Raw genomic sequence first — 22,265 nt, 5'->3', positions numbered from 1 at the left:
CTGGACAGCCGCCCAGACTGGGGACTGAGCTCCGCTGATTAGAGCTATTGGAATATTCATGAGCAGGAAGAGTCATGTGGTAACTCAGTCAGCCAATGTGAAGAAAGTGCTACTGAGTCTGTGCAAAAGGGTATTGAGTTAGAAGCTGAATTTCCAGTCTCAGGTATGTCTCTGTATCTCTCTGTAAGAAGTATTCATTGAGCTACATTGCTGTAAAGAAGAATGTATGGTATTGTAAATATTTTGATATAAATATAAAGAAGTTATTTTGAATCAGCTAAATGCAGTCAACTGTGAGAGCTTCTGATTTATTTTTCACCAACAGAGAAATTAAAATTCTCTAACAAGAGCATGGCTGAAAATCCATATGAACAAATCTGACAGGCCAGTGATGTGGGAGGAAGCTCTAGCTGTTAGGGACCTTTAGCGTACCAAGGAAGATTTCTGGCACAAAAGCACCCCCAAAGCTGCTGAGGCTGAGTTCCCCCTGACCTCTACCTATGGCTCTCTACCTATTATGACCAAGCACAGGGTGAAGAGGCTGGCTGGCTGGCTGGGATGAGTTAGGAGAATGGAAATACTTTTTTTTTTTTTTGTAAAAATTTTTATTTTCAACTTTACAATACATAACAATCTTACAAATACTTCAGATAAAAAATAAAACAAATTGATACACACCACATTTGGTCTTGCCCGCCCATTTCCCCCCAAACCGCATCCCACCTCAAACCAACTTACTTCTTTCCCTCTTTTTCTTCACTCACCCCCTCTCCTCCTTCACCTCAACCTTCCTACTTACTTCTCACCTTCTTCTCCTCCCTCTTGATGCGGTCCAGGGGAAATGCCCGAGCAGTTCCTCTCTCAAAATTAAAACATTAATATTATATACAATAAGACTATTTCTACTTTATCTGAACTACTTAAACTTCAACCCATCCACTCCCCACCCCCCTCCCCCCTCCCCTCCCCCGACTTCCCAGAGCAAAATACAGGATTATGCAAACATATTAAACATAATCTATTTAAGTTTACTAATTATACAATGAACAAAATCATAAAAACCCTTAACTCTCTTCAAACTTTAACATCATAAGTTTATAAACAAAATCATTACTCATAGAATAAGTGAAACTTTGTAGTTCCATATTTCTTCTGAACATATTCTATCCATCTTCTCCATACATTAAAATATCTCTCTTGTGAATGGTCCTTTAAATAAGTAGAAATTTTAGTTATTTCTGCTAAATTAGAAACCTTAAATACCCATTCTTCTAAAGAAGGCAGAGTATCCTTCTTCCAATATTGACCCACCAGTAATCTTGCTGCTGTTATTAAATTCAACATTAAGATAGTTTCTTTAACATTAAAGTCCACGAAAATTCCCAAAAGAAATAGTTGGGGAATAAACTGAATCTTCCTTTTAAAAACCTTTTGAATGTTCCACCAAATCATAATCCAGAAGGCTTTAATAACTTTACAAGTCCACCAAACATGAAAATAGGTTGCATCCAAGCAACCACATCTCCAACATTTAGGTTGCAGGTTCGGGTACATACAGGACAATTTTTTAGGATCCAAATGCCATCTATAAAACATTTTGTAAAAATTTTCCCTCAAATTCTGGGCCTGCGTAAATTTAACATTTCTAATCCAAATTACTTCCCATAAGTCCAACGAGATCGGTTCTTGAATATTCTGGGCCCATTTAATCATACAATCTTTAACTAACTCTGTTTCTGAATCCAATTTTATTAACTCATTATAAATTCTTTTAATATGGGCACATTTCTGATCCTTGATCTGAATTACCAAATTTTCATCTACTAAAGTAATTCCCACTTTCTTATCCAAAGTCCATCTCTGCACAATTTGCAAATATTGAAACCACGATTGTAAAATGTTTTCTTGCCTTAACATATCAGAAGACTTTAATTGCCAATCAGTACCCGACCAAGTAAGTAACTCTTTATACGAAATGTTGTCAAAATTCACCCCCTTAGAAACCCCCTGGATTGCTTGTCCAGGGATCCCCCAAATAGGTATTTTATAATTCAACTTATAATAATATTTTTTCCAAACTCGAAGTAAAGCATATCTTAAAATATGTGACTTAAAGACCAAATCTACTTTCTTATCAAAAATTAAATATGCATGCCAACCATATAATAAATCCCACCCTTCAAGAACAAGAATATCTCTATTTGTTAAATTAAGCCAGTCACTTACTAAAGTTAAAGTGGCGCATCATAATATAATTTCAAATTTGGTGCTTTAAGTCCACCTCTTTCTCGAGCATCTTGTAAAATCTTAAACTTTACCCTTGATTTCTTCCCGCCCCAAATAAATTTATTAATACCCTTCTGCCACTCATCCAAATTAGCATCCTTCTTTAAAATGGGTATCATCTGAAACAAAAAAAGAAACTTTGGTAGAACATTCATCTTCACTACTGAAATTCTCCCCAATAACGATAGTTGTAGCTTTTGCCAATCATTTAAATCTTTTTGAACTTTAACCCATAAGTGCTCATAATTATTCTTATACAATTTTCCATTAGATGTTGTAATATAGACTCCTAAATACATAACCTTATTAACTATTTCATAACCGGCTGTTTCAGCTATAAAATCTTTCCCCTTCCTAGACATATTTTTCAATAATATTTTAGTTTTATTCTTATTTACCTTAAAACCAGAGACCTGTCCATACTGTGCTAAAATTTCAACCAAATCTTTGACCGAATCTGTTGGATGGGATAATGTCACAACCAAATCATCAGCAAAAGCTCTCAGCCTATAATCAATCTTACTTACTTTTATTCCTTTTAATTTAGATGAATCTCGAATTTTAATAAGTAAAATCTCCACTGTTAATACAAATAGCAAGGGAGATAAAGGACAACCCTGTCTTGTACCTTTTCCTATTTTAAATACGTCTGTTAATCCCCCATTAATTATAATTTGTGCCGATTGTTGTTGATAAATGGCCTTGAGAGCAGACAAGAATTTATCTCCAAAATTCATTTCCTCTACAACTTTCAATAGAAAATTCCAATCTAATTGATAAAAAGCTTTCTCAGCATCTATAAATATTAAAGCAGCAGGGATTTGGTTGTTCTTATCCAAATACTCTATTAAATTAACAATTTGTCTTACATTGTTTTTCATATATCTCCCCATTATAAATCCAGATTGGTCAGTATGAATCAATTGTTTCAAAACCTGCATTAATCTATTTGCCAATATCTTTGCAAAAATCTTATAATCTGTATTTAAAAGAGATATAGGCCTATAATTTCTAGGTTGGGACAGATCCTGGTCATCCTTTGGAATTAATGATATGAAGGCCGTTCTCCAAGATGGAGGTAATTCTGCTCCAGATAAAATATCATTAAAAAGTACCTTTAATGGTTCTATCATTTCTTCAGATAACATCTTGTAATAAATCGCTGTTAACCCATCAGTACCTGGAGTCTTACCAACCTTCAATTGTTTAATTGCAAAAATAATCTCTTCAGAAGTAATTAAATCATTAATCCCATCACACTGATCACTCGTAAGTCTAGGAAAATGTGCTCCCTGTAAATATTTTTCTATATCTGAAATTTGTTTACTTTCACTAGCATATAATTTAGAATAAAAATCTAAAAAAGACTTTTTAATCAAATTTTCTTGGTAGACTTCTTTACCTTTATAAATTATTTTATCTATAATCCTCGATTTCTGTTTCTTACGTAATTGATAAGCCAACCATCTACCAGGTTTATTTGCATTACAAAATGTATTATGTCTCACATACCTCAAATTAGTTGCCATTTGATCTGCTAATAACATATTAAATTGCTCCTTCAACAAAGGTAATAGAAACTTTTAACTTATTGTCCATTGGATTTGATATTAAAATCTTTTCCTTACATTTAATCTCATCTTCAAGATCTTTACGTTTCTGGGTCTGTTTACATCTGTGAGCATTGTTCATAGAAATCAAAACCCCTCTCATATATGCTTTACAAGAATCCCATACCATTGGCATCGAAGTACCCTTATTCATATTCCAAGCAAAAAAATCCTTTAAATAACCTTTACATCGCTGTATATTCTCTTCATATCTAAATAAATTCTCATTCGACCTCCAAGTCCTTCTAGTTCTTTCTTCCGATGAAATTTCCAACCATACAGGACTGTGGTCTGAAATTATTCTAGGAAATATCTTGATATTCTTCACCCTAGAAAGGAAATCACTAGTAACCAAGAAAAAATCAATTCTAGAATAAGATTGGTGTCTATCCGAAAAAAAAGTATTCCATTCTCTTCAAATATCTCTAAGTTCCAAATCATCCTTTAAGTAAAAAAAAACTTTAGGAAGTCTTGCATGGTTAGAAACCTTAAAGGGACCCTTCTTATCTTTACTTGGGTCTAAAACATCATTCCAATCTCCCATCATAATAACTGACTTATAATCCAAAGAAGTTAATTTCTGGTGAATCAACTTATAAAAATGTTTTTGTTGTTGATTGGGAGCATATAAACCAACCAAAAGAGTTCTCTTATCATTTATTAGTAAATCAATAATAACATATCTTCCTTGTAAGTCAAAATCAATTAACTTCGGTGAAAGCTCCTTTCTCGCATAGATAACTACTCCTCCTTTTTTCTGCAAGGCAGGAGCTATAAAATGTATCCCCAGCCGGGGATTAAACAAATATTTTTGATCTTTAGAAATAATATGAGTCTCTTGTAAACAAATAATATCATTTCTGTGTTGTTTCAAATAATGAAAGATTTTCTTTCTCTTCTGTGGTGAGTTGAGCCCATTAACATTGCAGGTTAGAAGCAGGATGAAGCCTTTGGAACAATGCCTCTAGATTTACAATCGATGATCTCTTTGGCCTTGCTCCTCCCACCGGCTCCGAAATAGACTGTGGTAAACTTCCATCATCTGCCTTTTGTTGTTGTTGCTGTTGTTGTTGTTGTTATTGTTGTCTTTCTCTATGTTTATAAGCAGCGCGTGTAATTCTGTTCCCTTGGGTCTTCTGTTATTTGCAAATTCTGTTGCATAACTTCAACCAACAATTCTTCTCCCAAATATGGCACTGAACCTACAGACAACTGTGCTTCTGCCTTGCTCTCATCTTTCTTTGATCTTGGAGATGGTGGTGGACTTGCTTTTAAAATAGTAACATAAAAATCTCTTGTTTTTGAAACTGTATTAAGACGGTATCGTGTACCAGCATAAGTCACCACTATCCCCACAGGTATGTCCCATCTAAATTGAATTTGTTGCTTCTTAAGTTCTTCAGCCAAAAAAGCAAAGTCTTTTCTTTTTCTAAGAATTTTAGAAGGTATTTCTTTTAAAACTATCACATCCTGAGCTGCAATCTGCAATCTTTGTTTATAGAAGGCTTGTATAATTTCATTACGAACTGATTTTCTCACAAAATAGACCACCACATCTCTTGGTAATTTCCTCTGTTTTGCAACCCACGAATTAACTCTAAAAATCTTTTCTATATCTTTCAACATTTCTTCAGGATCAATTTCCAAAATAGAGGCCAATTCTACTGCAATTTCTTCTCTCAAATTCTCCTTAATATTTTCCTTCAGGCCCCTTATTCTGAAAGCATGTTCTATTTCTCTGTATTGTGACATTATAATATCATTCTGTGTGGTGTCCACATTTTCTTCTATTTTTTCAACTCTATCTTGTAATATTTCAACATTACCGATCACTTCATCCACCCTGTCGTCAATCTTTTCCACAAGGCCAGCAAGTCCTTTGAGTGCCAAAACAATATCTTTCCTGAGCTCATTACTTTCTTGAGCCAGAAGCTCTGCTGTTTTTTCTAGTGATTTTTCCAAAGTCTTATCTAAGGCATCTTGTAAATCCTGAAGTGTAAGTGCCTGAGGTGGGGATGAAGGTGGAGAAGGTTTAAGTTTGGGTTGTTGTACAGTCTGAGTACTGGAGAGGTAGTTGAAGTTTTAGAAAGAGAAGGAAGTCCAGGACGTTTTGAAGCTATTTTTTTAAAAAAGGGAGGGGTTTTCCCCCCTTTCCCTTTTCCAAAAATTAGTAAGAACAAAGGAGAAGAAAAAGGAATTCCCCCTTAAAAAAAAGGGGGAATAAGAATTTTTCCCTCTTCAAAATGAACCAAGTCTATTACATTGTTAAAACTTTGTTGCCAGTTTAAAGATAGTAAGTAAAAAATAGAAAGTGAAAGTTATCAAACAAAGAAAGTGACAAAGAAGGAGGATTCCTCCGCCATATTTCTTCACTCCAATTAAAATAGTAACAGGAGTAGATGTTAATTCAAATGAGTTAGGTTTAAAGTAAAATCATTAATTCTTCTCTTCCTGACCGTTCTGTCTGCTTTTGAGTTAACTTACTGTTCCCATCAGATAGCAGCAGTGGAGGCAGCGTCTAGCTTCGTTCTCTTCGGAGAACAAAAGCATCCAAGGAAACGGAGCAACACCCAGTCTCCAAGGGAGCACTCACTTCACCTCCCAGAAAAAAAAACTGGGAAAGCTGCGAGGCTCTACCTTTATCCAGGCAAAAGCTCACCTCCCTCCCTTCGCCGGGAGGGAAGTTTCAAGCTGCAAAACAGCTGATCGTTGCTGTTTTGCCGGCTTTTACGATTTCCCGGGACGGGCAGCTGTCAAACAGCGGCCATCGGCACTGACGCAACCACAGGAAGTTGGGAATGGAAATACTTGACGGCACTATATGGTCACTCAGTCCAGAGTCTGAGAGAGAAATTCAACTGACTGTACATCAGGGAAGTGATCCCGATCACACTACATGGTCTCAGCCAGAGCCAAGGCCAGGGCAATGCAGCCGCTCTCCACCCAATGCAGCCTCAGTCCTGTTGCCGTAGTTCACGGTGCTTCCCCACTCCCCAGACCGGCTGCCACTTTGAGCCCAGGACCCATGTCTTCAGTGGGTTGCAAGCCCAGCTGGGCAACTGAGAGGATTCCAGAGATGGGCTCAACCTCAACCATGGTCTCAGTACCAGTGGCTTGAGTGGTGTCCGGTGCACTGTGCGTCCCCACCCCCTGTGGACCCGCAGCTGATCAGAACCACACTTGATGGCCCACATGAATCGCTATGCTCTTGACTATCCTGACAAGAGAGTGACAATGAATGCAGTGGCAGCAAATTTAGAAGGGGAAGCTGCAGAGTGGGTGACCAGCCCCCACAATGAGGACCCACTGGAGCTGGGGAACATAAACCTTTTCCTTGAAGATCTGAGAGCCAGGTTTGAGGATGAGTCCCAAGCCTTGTAAGCCGAGGTGGAAATACGTGACTTAAAGATAAGGGGCCATCCAGCTGAGGAATTTGTGTGAGAATTCTGAAAGGTCTCAGGTGGAATAAGGCAGGGGCCAGAGCGATTACTCATACACTGCTTTAAGGAGGCTTTGGACTGAGATCTGTATCAGGCCTGCACCTACCGGGGGATTCCTGAGCAGATCCAGGAGTGATACCAGATGGCAGTGACCTTAGATATCAAACTCAAGCACTACAAGAAGTCCAGCACCCCTGAATTGAAGCCAAGGTGAAATCAAGAGAGAAGCCAGTTTGGGCGGTGACTAGCCATGGTGTCTGGTGCCAGCATCTCCCAGGTTCCTAATGGAGCTCCTATCAAGTGCTTCAGGTACGGCCAGCAGGTACACCAGGTGGCCGAATTCCTAGTGCCAGCTCCCCAGGGGAGGACCACCCAGCTACCATCTCCAAATCAAAAAAGGCACAGTGGCAGGGCTGCAAGAGGTCGAGCTGGGTACATTAAAGCCAGCCAATTAAGATCTCCTGCCCCCCAAGGGTGAGAGAGAGAACTCCGGTTGAACGCCAACCACTGCCAGCCCCATATGACAGTGATGATAAAAGCAAGAACGATCCAATGGTGAGTAAAGTCATCCCTCCTTTCGCCCTCTCTGCTAAACTCATAGTCCCTAAAACAGGGCCCCAATCAGAATTAGAAGTCCTAGTAGATTCAAGCTGCACTCAATATCTGATTAATCTAGGAATCCGAGCCAAGAAACGTTCCCTAGCCATGAGGTTTGAGCCAGTCGACAGGTCGTTAATTGGAGGGTCACCTGCGAAACACCTAATTGAACCAGTATGACTGGAGATAGGACAACATTGGGAGATTATCCAATTTGTAGTGAGCCCCAAAATAACTGAGACTGTAGTCCTGGGGCTGGCTTGGCTAGATAAGTAGCGACCTACCATATGGTGGGAGAACATGGTGAGAACTATGAGGTTGGGAATTTTGCCCCTACCTCCTCCTTATGATGGCCAAGAGAGAGAAGCCACCCCCACTGGAGCTGGGCAGGAACTGATAAAGACTTTGAAAACCACCACTGAGTGGTTGCCCAGTTATCCCTAGTGAATATGGGGATATAGCTGATGTGTTCAGTGAAGAAGAATGTGATGTGCTCCCCCCCTCACCGAGTTACTGACTGTGCAATAGAAAAACTGGTGGAAAAACTCCCTAAGCCAAAGATGTATTCCATCACCCCCAGAGAGATGACTGAACTACGAGAATACATTGGTAAGAACCTGGCTAGGGGTTTCATCCAATCAACAAAATCACGTGTGGCTGCCCCTGGGCTGTTCAAAGAGCAAAAAGATGGGACTTTGAGATTATGCATGGATTTTAAAAACTTAAATGCTTTTAGCATGGAGAACATGTATTCCCTTCCCCTGATGAAGGACATGTTGGCCCATCTGGCAAAGGGAAGGCTTACTGCGGCTGCTGCTGGACACCCTCACCCCTGTGCTCTTGTTGCCTCCTGTGTGCATGCAATCGAGGCAAGGTGAGACATGTGGCGGGGCTGGTGCCACACCACAACCCCTGCGCACTTGGTCCCTGCTGTCCAATTTTGTTGTCCAGTTCCATTGCACAGGACTCCACAGCTGCACAGTGCAGATGGGTCTGAGCACCGCGACTCTCCAAACAGAAAGAGGAGGCAGAGACAGGGGAGGCATGCAATCTGGCCTGCCCGATGTGCTGGGCAGCCGCCTGCCCCATCCCAGCCATGGCGGCCATGGGCAAAGACATGGTGGGGCCATGCCAAGGAAACCCAGCCAGTTGCCATCACTGCCACACCGGGACCACTGCATACTCAGCCCCTGCTGTCCAATATTGTTTTCCAGTGAGCACCCCAGGAGCTCAAGGGCCGGGGCGGCATCTGCCACCCTGGGTCCTGGCAGCCCACACTACCATATGGGGGTCCCCGCATGGCCCAAGAGGATCGGCAAGGCTCCTCCAGTGGATCAGACCCCAGCACCCACCATGGTCCCAACCTCCTCCACCAGAAACCCCTGCATCCTCCCCAGCCCCTCCCAGACCTCCATAGGTGCTCCCGATGTGAGTGATGTTGAACTGGCCATGCCCACCCTGGCCTCATCCACCAAATTGGTTGTGACTACCCAGCTACGACTATACCGGCCATGTCCCTATCAGCCACACCCCACCTGGCCACCCCCACCTGGCCCCCTGAGGGCAACAACAATGCTGATGCGGCCTTCAATGAAATCTAGTTTGACACCCCTGCTCTAGCGTTAGCAGTATATGCTAATGTCTTGGGAAGGAAGGCTAGGGCTACTAAGAAAAGGAAAGCCAAGAATTTTGCCACCATCTCAGGGAAAGACGTCTGCTTCTGGAATTCTGCCATGTGGTCCAGCAATACAGCAGCCTGTCCTCCTTCCTCTTGAGCCCTGGACATCTTGGAAAGATAAGTGAGCAATTGGGCATGGGGATGGATAAGGAGGAGACTCAAACAGCTGTTGAGACCCCAAGTGGTGGGAACCAGAACATGGCATATCTCGGGAGGGGGGTAGTCTGGAGGCAGATGCAACCCACTCCTTAGGCACTCCATATTCCACCTAATGACCTGCATATTCCTTTAACAAATTCACTGGAGAGAGCAGGGATGGGGGCTTGTTCACTTAATGTGATTCATTTAACATCCTCCTAATTTTGACCTTAATAGATCATAACTTGAAGACTACCTATATCAAACCTTTAAACATAATGTACATATATAACAATTACAAATAAATCTTCAAAATGTGTTGTGAGAAATAAAATGTTAAGTATAATAAAATTAAAATCAACTATTGTATTTCTCTGAAAGGAGCATAACCCCAAATTTAAGAAAATCCTAATACAAAAAGATGATATCAATTCAGAAAAACTAGTTTCTCTGCATTGTCAACCATGGTTTTCAACTTCTATTCAAAATAATTAAATAGCTCTCAAGAAGAAAGTGAACTGGAATCAACTGGAATTTTACATTTGTTATTTTTAATTAATCCACAACTATATTACAATATAAGAAATTTATCTAATTGAGCTCAACTATTGGTTGAAATCAACACTAACAGATATAAGTGTGCACTAAGATTTACATACTGACATAAACATTTGATATAACTTATCATTTATGGTGACAACTTACATACCCACACACATATACATACACTCATATAAACATAATGTATTTATATGTGTGAATGAATGCATTTGTGTTTGTGTGTGTATGCTGTATTGCTTTCCATTTTTAATATAATATATTCAGATTATGGAAAAAAACAAAGATGTCTTAAAAAGTTGTAAATGGCACATGGCATAAATGATGTTTAGAAAATAAATCTGAAGAACTGTGACAATGCCGCTAAATATAACAGAGACAAATATGATTCTTTTTCAAGAGTCATCCTTCCACTTATTGAATAGTTTATTTCAATAAGTTATTAAGTATTCAGTTCAAACACAAAATGAACAATATTCTCAATGGAGCAATAGCTATTCTATATTATGTGAAGCTTTATCAGATTTGTTCTTTGAGAATATCTTCCCTACCTGCAAAATGTGTGCAAAATGAAACTAGTAATAGAGTTATGCTACTGATTAGGCTAATGAAATATTTTGCTAATACATTATAAGAAGGTTAAACAAGTATATACCTTAGATTCTTATATTGACTTACAGTGGACAGTCACAACTGCTAAGTTCATTTTACAATATCACTCACCCTTTATAACAATGACTATTCCCAATCATATCCACAAGAAAAATGTATAAAAATCCATGCACAAGGTAATAATAATGATATACACTCAATTATCAGTACTTTAAATCTCAAGTTAAAATTAATTGTAACTCAAATAGGAAATCTGACTATAGGAACCTAACATTCATTGATGTAATACTGTTAGTAACTCAAGATAGTGTCTGGGATTTAATAAAAGCTGCCTGGAGTTAAAAGAAAGCAGCCAATACACTTACTCAGTACCTATTCTAATTCCTCTAAATTGACCATGATCCCTAAAAAGAACTCCATAAATTATCTAAACTAATTCATAATTCTATAATTTGATTTATTAGATACCAATATTTTAATCCATTAGACATTCTATAGCCTAATTAAGTGCCCAGCAACATTCTTATGCTGACCTACCATATATTCCGGCGTATAAGATGACTGGGCATATAAGACGACCCCCAACTTTTAAGAAGATTTTCAGGGTTTAGAAAGTCGTCATATACGCCGGAAAATATGGTACAATATTGAATTTCTGTTTATAGATGAGCACAATAGGAGCTCCATTCCTTTGCTGCTAGAAAGCGAGTGTTGCCCACCACTGCTTCCCTAATGCTTCCTGAACTCAGCTGGTATTTTTTTCCCCATATATTTTATTGATTTTTTAAAACATAAATCACTTAATAGTTGGTAAACAGTGTGTTTGCTGGGTTTACATTTGTAAAGAAAAATCATTAACAATTGGTTTCTATAATCTATAATCCACACAGTACATTTAGTTGATTTCCCCTTTTCCCCAAAATGTCTTCTTTGCAAACCTTGAAATAATATAGTTCTTATTATTTTGATAAAATATATTTAATCTTTAAATATTCCATTTAATGTGCCTAGTCATTTAATCCTTTAGGTCTTATTTTTTTCTTTTTTATACATTATAATTTCTTTAAATTCAGACACATTTAATTATCTAAAACATTTACATCTAGGCCATTTCAGCAGTATTATATTACTTATATCAAGAAATAAAATAAAAGGGGGGGGAAAGCATACAGTATTATTTAAGGAATTCATCTCTCTTAGAATGACATATGTATTCAGAATCTTTTCTCTTTCTTTAACCATATTCAAACAAATGTTTCTTTTTTAAATATTCTCTCTGGTAGATCTCATCATCTATTTTCTTAATTTTCACTTTGATCTTTTTCCTTCGACCAGTATCTTTCTTAATCAATTGATTTGCTGAATCAAAAAGTTTTTCCATATATTCATGACTGCTGCTATAGGTATAAGAAGCAAATCAAATGTTTCTTTTTTTTTTTGTAGATGTAATGTCCTTAATTTATATAATTCACTGTTTTCTACTATTTAATTGCTTTTCCTGAAAAAGAATAAAGTGATGGGCGATGTAGAAAAAATGGGATTTTTGAATGTTTTGTCCTGCTGGCTGTGGAATTCTGGGAGTTGAAGTCCACATGCCTTAAAATTGTCAAGGTTGAGAAACACTGTGTTAGTGCTTATTTCTGTAAAAAAAATAGGGCTGGCCACTAGGGGGCAGATTGGTTTTAAATTCAGAGAACAGCTACCTGGCGTATAAGACGACCCTGGACTTTTGAGAAGATTTTCAGGGTTTAGAAAGTCGTCTTATACGCCAGAATATACGGTACTTAGAATTATAATGCTAATATTTTAAAAAGTTTTGAAAGAAGGGAAATCAACTTCGATGTTCTACAACTACTTGGTTGTGATAAATGTAAATGGTTAATTTTATGCAATTGCTTCAAGTTAAGAAGTGTTAAACTAATAATAATTACCCACTACAAAATTATTGTCTCACTGAATGAGTGCCTAATACATACAGAAAGGTAAAATTATCTGACAAAATACATTTCAAATTAGTGTAGCCATTCAGAAGCTTCTTGGATTTCCACGTTCCATCTCAGCTTCCATGTAAAAGGCTAAGCAGAATTTCTGTAAATACGTTTTGGCATAATCTTGTTGAATGACAAATGACATACTACCAGGTGCCAAGATAGGCAGGGAATATAGTCACCCCCTCCTTCAGCCTTAACTGGAGTAGCTTTGTTCTCAGTGCCCTGAATAATTAATAACTCCTTTGGCAATCAGTCATGCATTCCTTAATGGCACCTAAGGCATCAAGTATCCCATTCACCAGCTCCCCCACAAGTAACAATAGCTTTTACTACACTGGGTATTCAATGCCAAGCTGTAAATGACATAATTTAAACTAAACAAGTCACTAGAATGAATATTACCCAGACTCAAAATGGAATGTTTTATTAGGTTTGTTTACATAATATATAGTTGCTGTGTAAACCTGATAAGTATTTGAGATAGATTTGAGATAGACTTTCTTAACATGATTTTTGCCAAGTTACAGTACTTCCCTTTTTGCAAAGAATTTCAGCATTAAAATACCTTTATGAAGTCCAGAATGAAAATTGTTTTTGAAGATAAAACACATGGGCATACAAAAATATTTGTAGAATTTATAATAATATATTCTAATGATCCAAGACTATGTATCTGAATAAATACAATAACCTGATATCTGGATATGATTTAAGGTATTTGTCATTTTTACAATATTACTGTATACAGATGTATCAACTCTCCTCTGAATTTGGTGTTAAACAGATAACTATGTATGCATTGTACCTGCATATAGGTAAAAACAATGATAATTTTACAAATGGACACATTTCTTTTAATAATCAAAGCTTTGGTAATTTATTTTATTGAAGCAAATATCATGACTTAGGAATACCTTTCCTACATGAAACATAAAACTGTTTAGAACAATTAACTATGTTACAGAATTAAAACAAAATCACTTCTGACAGACATTTAGGACAGTTCTTCTCTGTGTGGGGCTGCTAATAATAAAAAATAATCCTGCCCTGTTTTATTTCATGTTTATCATCTTTTCCTCTGATGATGCATCTAGATTTTCTTCTTCTTGAAATAGCATTTTTCATAGCATAGTAGTATTTTTCATGATTTAAAACCAACTAATAAAAATGTACAAATAAGATTATTGTAAAAAAAGTTTTATCTCTGTGATTTTAAAAAACTTTTTATTGAAATCAAAACTTTAAACTTTCATTGTATTCAGTATGTAAAATTTAAGCATTTGAGTTATAACAAACTAAAATTTAATAACTGTTTATCTTTTGTGACATTATAGTCATAGAAAAGTATATATACTATTCACAGAATAGTACTTGACCAGATGGTTCTACCCATCAATGCAGAGAATAGATTCTCAATAATAACATATTTTGTTTATTTATTCAACTTGTATAGCTGCCCAAAGGTGTGCAGAAATCATTTAATGTCAGCAACAGATGCTGGAACCTCCATCACTAAGCAAGGTGATTTTTTTTCTGTTAATGACTGCTATGCTTAGCAATGGACTAGGCATTCCTAATTAGGTTGTTAAGTGTGGACTACCTGTACTTCAAACAAATCCAAAATGCATAGCTTTGAATCAATTTTACAATTACACTTTCCTACTTTCATGACTTGGATCCCAACTTCCGACAAAACAAAATGTTTAATTTCCAAAAAGATATCTGGTTAATTAAGAAACAGAACAGAAAGGTTAATTAAGATAGAAAAATCCATCTTACATAAATCAATCAGGAATAAAATAAAACTAAACATGGAATAAATGCTTAATAAGTTTCCAGCTCTTGTTTAAAGTAGCCTACAATGCCATCCATTTATACTTTAGTAATACATGTAGAAGTGCAATAAAAAAAAATAATCAGCCTCCTTTATATCAATCAAATTACACCTCCTATTTAGGTTTCATTTAAGGGATTACTTTAAAGTCCTCATTTAACAACCACAATTGGGGCTGGCAACTCAGTCATTAAGCAAAATGACCCTACTTATGATATTCCTTTATTTTTACTTTCCTTTACAGACCTGGGAAGGTCATGAATGCAAGGACTGGTCACAAAGTTACTTTTTTCAAATCTATTGTAATTGCATCTAGTTGTTTCCTGAGTCAGTCACTACATGACAAGGACTTGTATTGACATTTGTCAGGCATACTTCAGTTGGATTCCTGCAATGAATCAGAGTCTTTCCAAATCTACAATTCCACTAATTAACCCTTAATTTTTAACATTATGCTTTGAGAATCAGGTACTTACTGTTGTGAGAAGATTATAATGAATACAGAAACCAGGTTCAGAAGGAAAATACTCATCAGAAACAAATCTTATCCTGATCTGGTTTCCTTTAGAGATCTGTTTGCCTGGAACAGTAGCAGAACCACACCACCGTCCTAAGATAGTGCCATCACTAGGCTCTTCCACTTCTATGAAGTCATACCTACAGCAAAATATATATACATAGATGTATATTTAATCATTGTTATATGCACATGGGAATATTTATGAATAAGAGAAACCTGTAAAAACAAAACTCATGTATATTTAAATAAATAGTGAAGTATTTTAAATAAACAACAACAGAAAAAGGAAGCAACAAAAACATATATAACACACTGAAAAGTACCCATTCTTGCCGCGTCCCATGCACAGTAAATCAATCCATAATTCTTTTATAAGAGATAAATTCCCAGGGTTTTTTTTTCACAATTCAAATGCACATTCATATCTTATGTTGTGCTCATATTTCTACCAACCAAGACAACTAGATAAAAAAAATGCAATAGTTCATATTATATACGTACTTATTCATTATATTCAGCATGAAATTGACATCAAAGTTAAACCTATTAAGAACATTTTCCAGAATATCAATAGATGTGAAAAAATATTCTGTTGAATTAGTTTTGGTATCATAATAACTTAAGGTTATTAAGGTTCTTAATAATTAATTGGTTATTATATTAATAAATTTATTAATACATTATATTAATAAACCAAATCTTTAATTCAAAAATGTTATAGATAACAAATATTTTCTTTCTTTCTCATTTTCTTTAATAAGCCTTTGTCTGTATATTTAAAGAAAGTAATGTTTTAGAATTTATTTGACAAGAAATCAAAATATTAATGATCCCATTTACAAGTTAATTAAAAAGTACTTGCAATTTTCAAAATGGGATTCTCTCACAATATGAACTGGTTATGTAGGGATTACAATAATACTACTGACTCAATATTTTCAATTGTGATTCCACAGTAAATACACCAGAATCATTGCTAAAACGGGGCCATGCCTCTGACAGAATATCAGGAGTCACATAATAACTTCCTAATTTTACTACCCCCAGATGTGTGAAACACGTTACTTGCTGAAATAGTTACTTGCTGAAATAGGTCCTTATCTGTTTGCCAGACAGGTGCCTTAGGTCTTCCAGCAAAAATTTGTAAGTGGATTGTTCAATACAGATATATTTAAACATTGCTTCAAAAAAAAAAAAAAAAGATTGGTTTTTCAAGCAGCCATTGACAGTACTACTAGGGAATAATTGAAAACAGTAATAGCATCAACATTTCAATCCCAAAATAATCCAGATGAAATAATAGGGAATTGAAAAGTATATTCTTATTGGAAAAGAATGTTAGCATTGTCATATACCTATCAAATTAAAATTCGACATATAAACTTAAAATATACCACATATATACAAATTAGGCTCATATGGAGTAGGTGATCATTAGAATAAATTAATTCATTTGATTTTATTTGCAATGATTTAAGTTTCTGACATTTAAAACATGAACATCTAAAAGGCTGCTTTCTCAAAATCTCAGGTAAATGATTGTGTTCATTATGCTTTCTATCATTTTTTATTCTTTCCCGTAGTCTTTGGTTCTTTTTTGTATTATTTGGCATTAATTCATTGAAAAAAAAAATACATTAGATGAATTATTTGTTCTACTCTTAAATAGAATTTGCTGTGCTGCTAATATGAAAGGGAAAGTAAAAAATGTGGAAAAGTTCTAGTCAATAAATATGTTAACTCACACTTGCAAAACAAGAATTGAGATGCAAGCCATGGTTCAATCTACAAACAAAATAGAATATTATTTAATTAATGGGGCTGCTTACAGTTAAACATTAAACCATTTATTTGAACTTACTAATACTTCTTTAGATTATTTGCATCAATCCCCAAATGTAGTCATTTGTTTAAATCCAAGAAATACACAAACCTGATTTCTTGCTGATTAATCTGTCTCTTGAGTCAGAATCCTTTTCATATTATTTTTATCTTTTGTTTGCAATATTGTGTATTTTATTTAATTAAATATTTGATAATTAAACAATTTTGATTGCCTACATATTCTTTTTGAAATGACATGTGGAGATCAAACACAAAAATCAATGACATTCTTGAAATGTTGAAAATGGTATAAGAGTTGACACATGAAGTAAAACAATCACTGACAACCAGAACCCCATGTCTCTAGATGATCATTATAATCCCTGTAATAGAATCACAGCTATTGTATTGCACTGTTCAAATCAGTATTTAAAGGGCTTTACTAAGCCTGCTTTTATTGTCCAATGAAACGTAGGTTTCTCTCAGCAACATGATACAGAGCACACTTGATACCTAAAGCAGTTTTATAATGACCACATCTCAGACATCCTTGGGGACTTTTCTTTCATGCTTTCTAAAAACAAGCCTGTTTTTGTAGACACAATGCCTGTTGATGTAATAAAAGTCAAAAATAGAGGATGGGTGAATTGCAGTACTCTTGGCTTCCAGAATGTAAAATATTTCAGCTACTTCAAATAAAAGTAATGAAAGCATGTACTGAGGAAGTCTCAGTGGCAACTTTCCAACCCTGGTTCTTTTCCTTATGAGTTCTAAATATACTCTTAACTGCCTAATAGAATTACTGGAATTTTTTTTCTCTTAATGTTTTCAAGTAGATGTTTCATTTAATTATAAGAAAAATGAACTTAGCCATAAATTTACTTTTATCAATGGAAGTTATTGCATACAGAATTGGACACAGTTCAAGTGCCCTATACACTGAGTTCTATCTACATACTCCATATAAAATCTAGCCATAGAAACTATTGTTCAGCGTCTGAAACCCACTGTCCTTGTTAATTCAATGTAGGTAAAATACTCTCTGAGTTAAACTAAACTAGACACAACATTAAATAAATCTTTGTAGTTACTATACAGGACTTGGAAAATTATAAACAGCCTCAGTTATGGCAACAATCAGATGCAATTTAACAGGGGTTTTTTTGTTTCAACTCTATTCTCATGGAATAATCATAACTTGAAGCTATAACAGAAGCTCCAGAGCAAGGTTTTATTCTGGAACTTTCATACAGAACTGCAGCTTTTTAACATTTAAATTACTGTCTGTTACAAAGAAGTTGTCAGAATCCAATTATATTTCATCTTTAGTTATCAAATATAGAAAACCCCAATTCTGCCTTCTCTGGATTCTGCCATAAGAGGGAGAGAAGGGGGGAGAACAAAGGGGCTTTATGGCCCTCACTTCCTTCAGTATACTTCTAAGGAACTGAATGTGTGTATTGCAAAAGAACTAACCATAAGAATTGGGCCGTTTTTCTTTCATGTAGTTTCTTTGAAGTCTCCATCCAGCCGGGCAGTAATGAAAAGGGGGTGGAAGTGTAATGCCTGAGACTGTCGCTGAAAGAGGGGGTTGATTGGGTGGGGCTACTGAGGAAACCCTTAAAACCTTGAATTGGAGAGCTTGGACCCCAAGTCCTGTCTAGAACGCCTGCAACAATTTTCTCTTAATAAAGGATTCCTGTTGGAAGAATTATTCCAAGAGTTCTGTCTTCTTAAGATGCAAAGTGGGGTGGGTCCTTACATTAGACAGGACTTGGAAAATTAATCCACCTGGAAGGGAGACCCTTGCCGGGGGATTTTGCAAAAATTTACCATGTCAGACACTGGTGCAAGAGAGGGGGAAAACTCCTGGAAAGAGAGCTGCTGACCAAATTGGAACCTTGCCAGATGTTGGGATCCGAGAGGTCAGATTCCTCAGGAGAAGAAGTGGTGGAGACACGGGACCACAAGCCTCGCTGGTCAATGGGCGTTGGAAAGAAAAGTGAGTGGGGAAAGGAATCAAGAAAGGTGACCCTGAGACGGGGGACCAAGCAACCAGAATGGAAGCAGGAGATGGAGAAATCCCTGCACGTAAGTGAAGAGGGAGAAAGCTGGGCACCGTACTCAGACTGGATCCTAGAGAAAGCTATTGACCTGATGAAGAGAACTCTCAGCTCCCTAAGAGAGGAGAATCCTGAGCCCTATGGCCGCCCCAGCTCCTGGAGCCGCAAAGGGAGAGACACCGAGGGGGAAGTGGAACCTGCAACCCCGGGGACATCTGCTGATCCAGTAGTCCCCACCCCCTACCGGACCACAGATGGCAATCTGGACGGAAGTCACTACCACCAACAATGGAGGCACCGATCCATTCTAAGACGTCCGCTGTTGGAGGTGAAATTCAAAGGGGAGCCAACACGCTTGGGGTTTTTCCTAACCCAAGTCCTCAGCTACATGGAGGAATACGGGCAGGACATTCCCGGCGACAAAGCCCACATCCGGATCGTGCAATCTGTCCTGGATGGACTGGCTGCAGATTGGGTGGTGAACTTGCATGACTCCAATGCCCCAGAACTCAGTAACTTCAACAGTTTCATGTCCTCTCTGAGAAGACAATTTGAAGATCACCTGGCTGATCGCAAAGCCCATGAAAGGATAAAAACGATGAGGCAAGGCAGACGCCCGGTGGCTGAACATACACAAGAATTCTGGGCCATTGCCAACAAACTGAATTGGCCACATCACACCCATCCTCAAGTCAGTGACTATATTAATCCCCCCCATGCCCGAAGCTGTGAAGGTGAAAGCCTTAATAAACTCTGGCTGCACCCGCTGCCTCATTAGCCCAACACTAGTGGGGAATCTGGGCATCCCATCTAGGAGACTGGAACAACCAATCTCATTTGGCCAGTTAGATGGATCCATAGCAGGGGGGGTGCCAGCTACCCTAGCCACTCTACCAATACACCTCTCCCTGGGCAAACATGAAGAGGACATAATGTTTGTGGTGACCCCAGGCATGGAATGCCCAATGATTCTAGGGATGGAATGGTTGAAAAAATGGAACCCCTGGGTAAATTGAAGAACGACAGAAATCAAATTCCCGAAGGGGGACCCTATGGACTTAAAACCCCAAGGGAGGCTACCAGAATCAAGAATAGAAAAAGCATCATAGGAGAGGAAAAAAGATTAACAGAAATACCAGAGGAATATAGAGACCTTGCTGAAGTTTTCAGTGAGGAGAGGGCGAAGGAGCTCCCCCCCCCACTGACCCACAGACTGTACCATTGAATTCAAACCTGGGGCAAAACTCCCGAAGCCCAGATTATACTCCATGAGCCCAAAGGAGAAGGAGGAAATGGAAAGATTCATTAAAAAAAAACCTAGAGAGAGGTTTCATTGAGCCAGCCAAGACTAAAGTGGCTGCCCCGGTCCTCTTTAGAGAGAAGGATGGCTCTTTACGCTTATGCGTGGATTATAGGGCCCTGAATACAATCAGTGAAAGCAACCTATACCCTCTGCCCCTCATGAAAGACATGCTGTCACCCCTATCGAAAGGGAAATTTTTTTCTAATCTAGACATAAGGGAAGCTTACTATCGCGTGAGAATTAAGGAAGGGGATGAATGGAAGACCGCATTTAACTGCCCCATGGGGTGCTATCAATTCAAAATCTTGCCATTTGGATTACAAGGGGGCCCTGCAGTCTTTATGCAATTAATCAATGACGTTCTAAGGGAGCATCTGTTTAAGGGGGTCCTTGTTTACTTGGAAGACATTCTTATCTTCACTGAAACAAAAGAGGAACATGTCAACCTTGTCAGAGCGGTTTTAAAGAAGCTGCGAGCCGCCCACCTATATGCCAAACTCTCAAAATGCGAATTCCACCAGGAAAGGATAGACTACCTAGGCTATCGCATATCCCCACAGGGCATTGAAATGGACCCGGAGAAGGTCAAAGCAGTACTAAATTGGGCACCACCCAGCACAAGAAAGCAACTACAAAGTTTCCTGGGCTTTGCAAACTTTTACCGCCAATTCATCCCCTCATTTGCCCAGATAGCCTTGCCCCTCACTAACTTACTAAAAACGAAGGGAGCATCCTCAGTAAAACCTAGCCAGCCACTAACATGGAGAATGGAATGCCAAGCAGCGTTTGAGAGACTAAAGAGACTTTTTTCTGCTGAACCAGTACTAAGGCACCCAGATGTGGACAAGCCCTTCGTAATACAGGCAGATGCAAGTGATGTGGCAGTGGGGGCTGTTCTATTACAAGAAAATGATGATGGAGTATTGCAACCCTGTGCATATACATCCAAGAAACTCACGGAAACAGAACAGCGCTGGCCCATATGGGAGAAGGAGGCTTATGGGATACGTTGGGCATTACTCATGTGGCGACAGTTCCTGGAAGGCAACAAAATCCCCTTCCAGGTGTGGACTGATCACAAAAATTTGGAAGCCCTGAAAACGTCCAGGAAACTCAATCCCAAACAAGCCCGCTGGTCCCAGCATTTTCACCAGTTCCAATTTAAGCTCAAACATTTACTAGGAAGAAAGAACATCGCATGCCCCAATATAACAGCGCACGAACCACAGACTCTAGACCAATAATGGCAGAGTCACAACTGGCAGCACCAGTAACCACAAGAACCCAAGCCAAATTAAAACCACAACTGGACAGCCAAACTGGAATTGAATTCAGAAAAAGTTTGGAAACAGATGATTGGTTCCAGAAAAACAAAACTGTGTGCACAATGAAAGACGGGTTGCCTTGGATAGGGGAAAAGTTATATATACCAACAACTCAAAGAGTAACTTTCATGCACCTTTGCCATGACACAAAATCAGCAGGGCATTTTGGATTTGTAAAAACTTTACACTTAATTAAACGGCAATTTTGGTGGCCATCAATAAAAAAGGACATAGAAAGTTATGTTGCCAGCTGCCCAACATGTGCATCTGCAAAGAGGTTGCAAAGGAAATCGCCAGGGCTATTACAACCAGTGGCAAATCCCTCAGTCCCCTGGAGGGAAATAGCCATGGATTTTATAGTGGAATTGCCAGAAATCAATGGGAATACTGTTATCTGGACAGTCACGGACTTGTTTTCCAAACAGGTGCACTTTATCCCTTGCCAAAAGATTCCCACTGCAAAGGCCTTAGCAAAACTTTTCATCC

The 22,265-nt window shown here is 37.9% G+C and overlaps 1 protein-coding gene across 1 annotated transcript in view; it reads right to left on the bottom strand.

The window, feature by feature from the left end:
- PDGFC (platelet derived growth factor C) overlaps window positions 1–22,265 on the bottom strand; it is a 254,493-nt gene that overhangs the window by 18,203 nt on the left and 214,025 nt on the right. The window contains exon 3 of the mRNA XM_039360889.1: window positions 15,221–15,401. Within this exon, the coding sequence (XP_039216823.1) occupies window positions 15,221–15,401 (181 nt within the window). The remainder of the gene's footprint in view (window positions 1–15,220; window positions 15,402–22,265) is intronic.

The sequence above is a fragment of the Crotalus tigris genome, unplaced genomic scaffold (assembly GCF_016545835.1).
Source record: "Crotalus tigris isolate CLP2741 ecotype Arizona unplaced genomic scaffold, ASM1654583v1 scf7180000019175.708988, whole genome shotgun sequence".
Lineage (NCBI taxonomy): Eukaryota > Metazoa > Chordata > Lepidosauria > Squamata > Viperidae > Crotalus > Crotalus tigris.
This window is presented reverse-complemented; position numbering and strand designations above follow the sequence as displayed.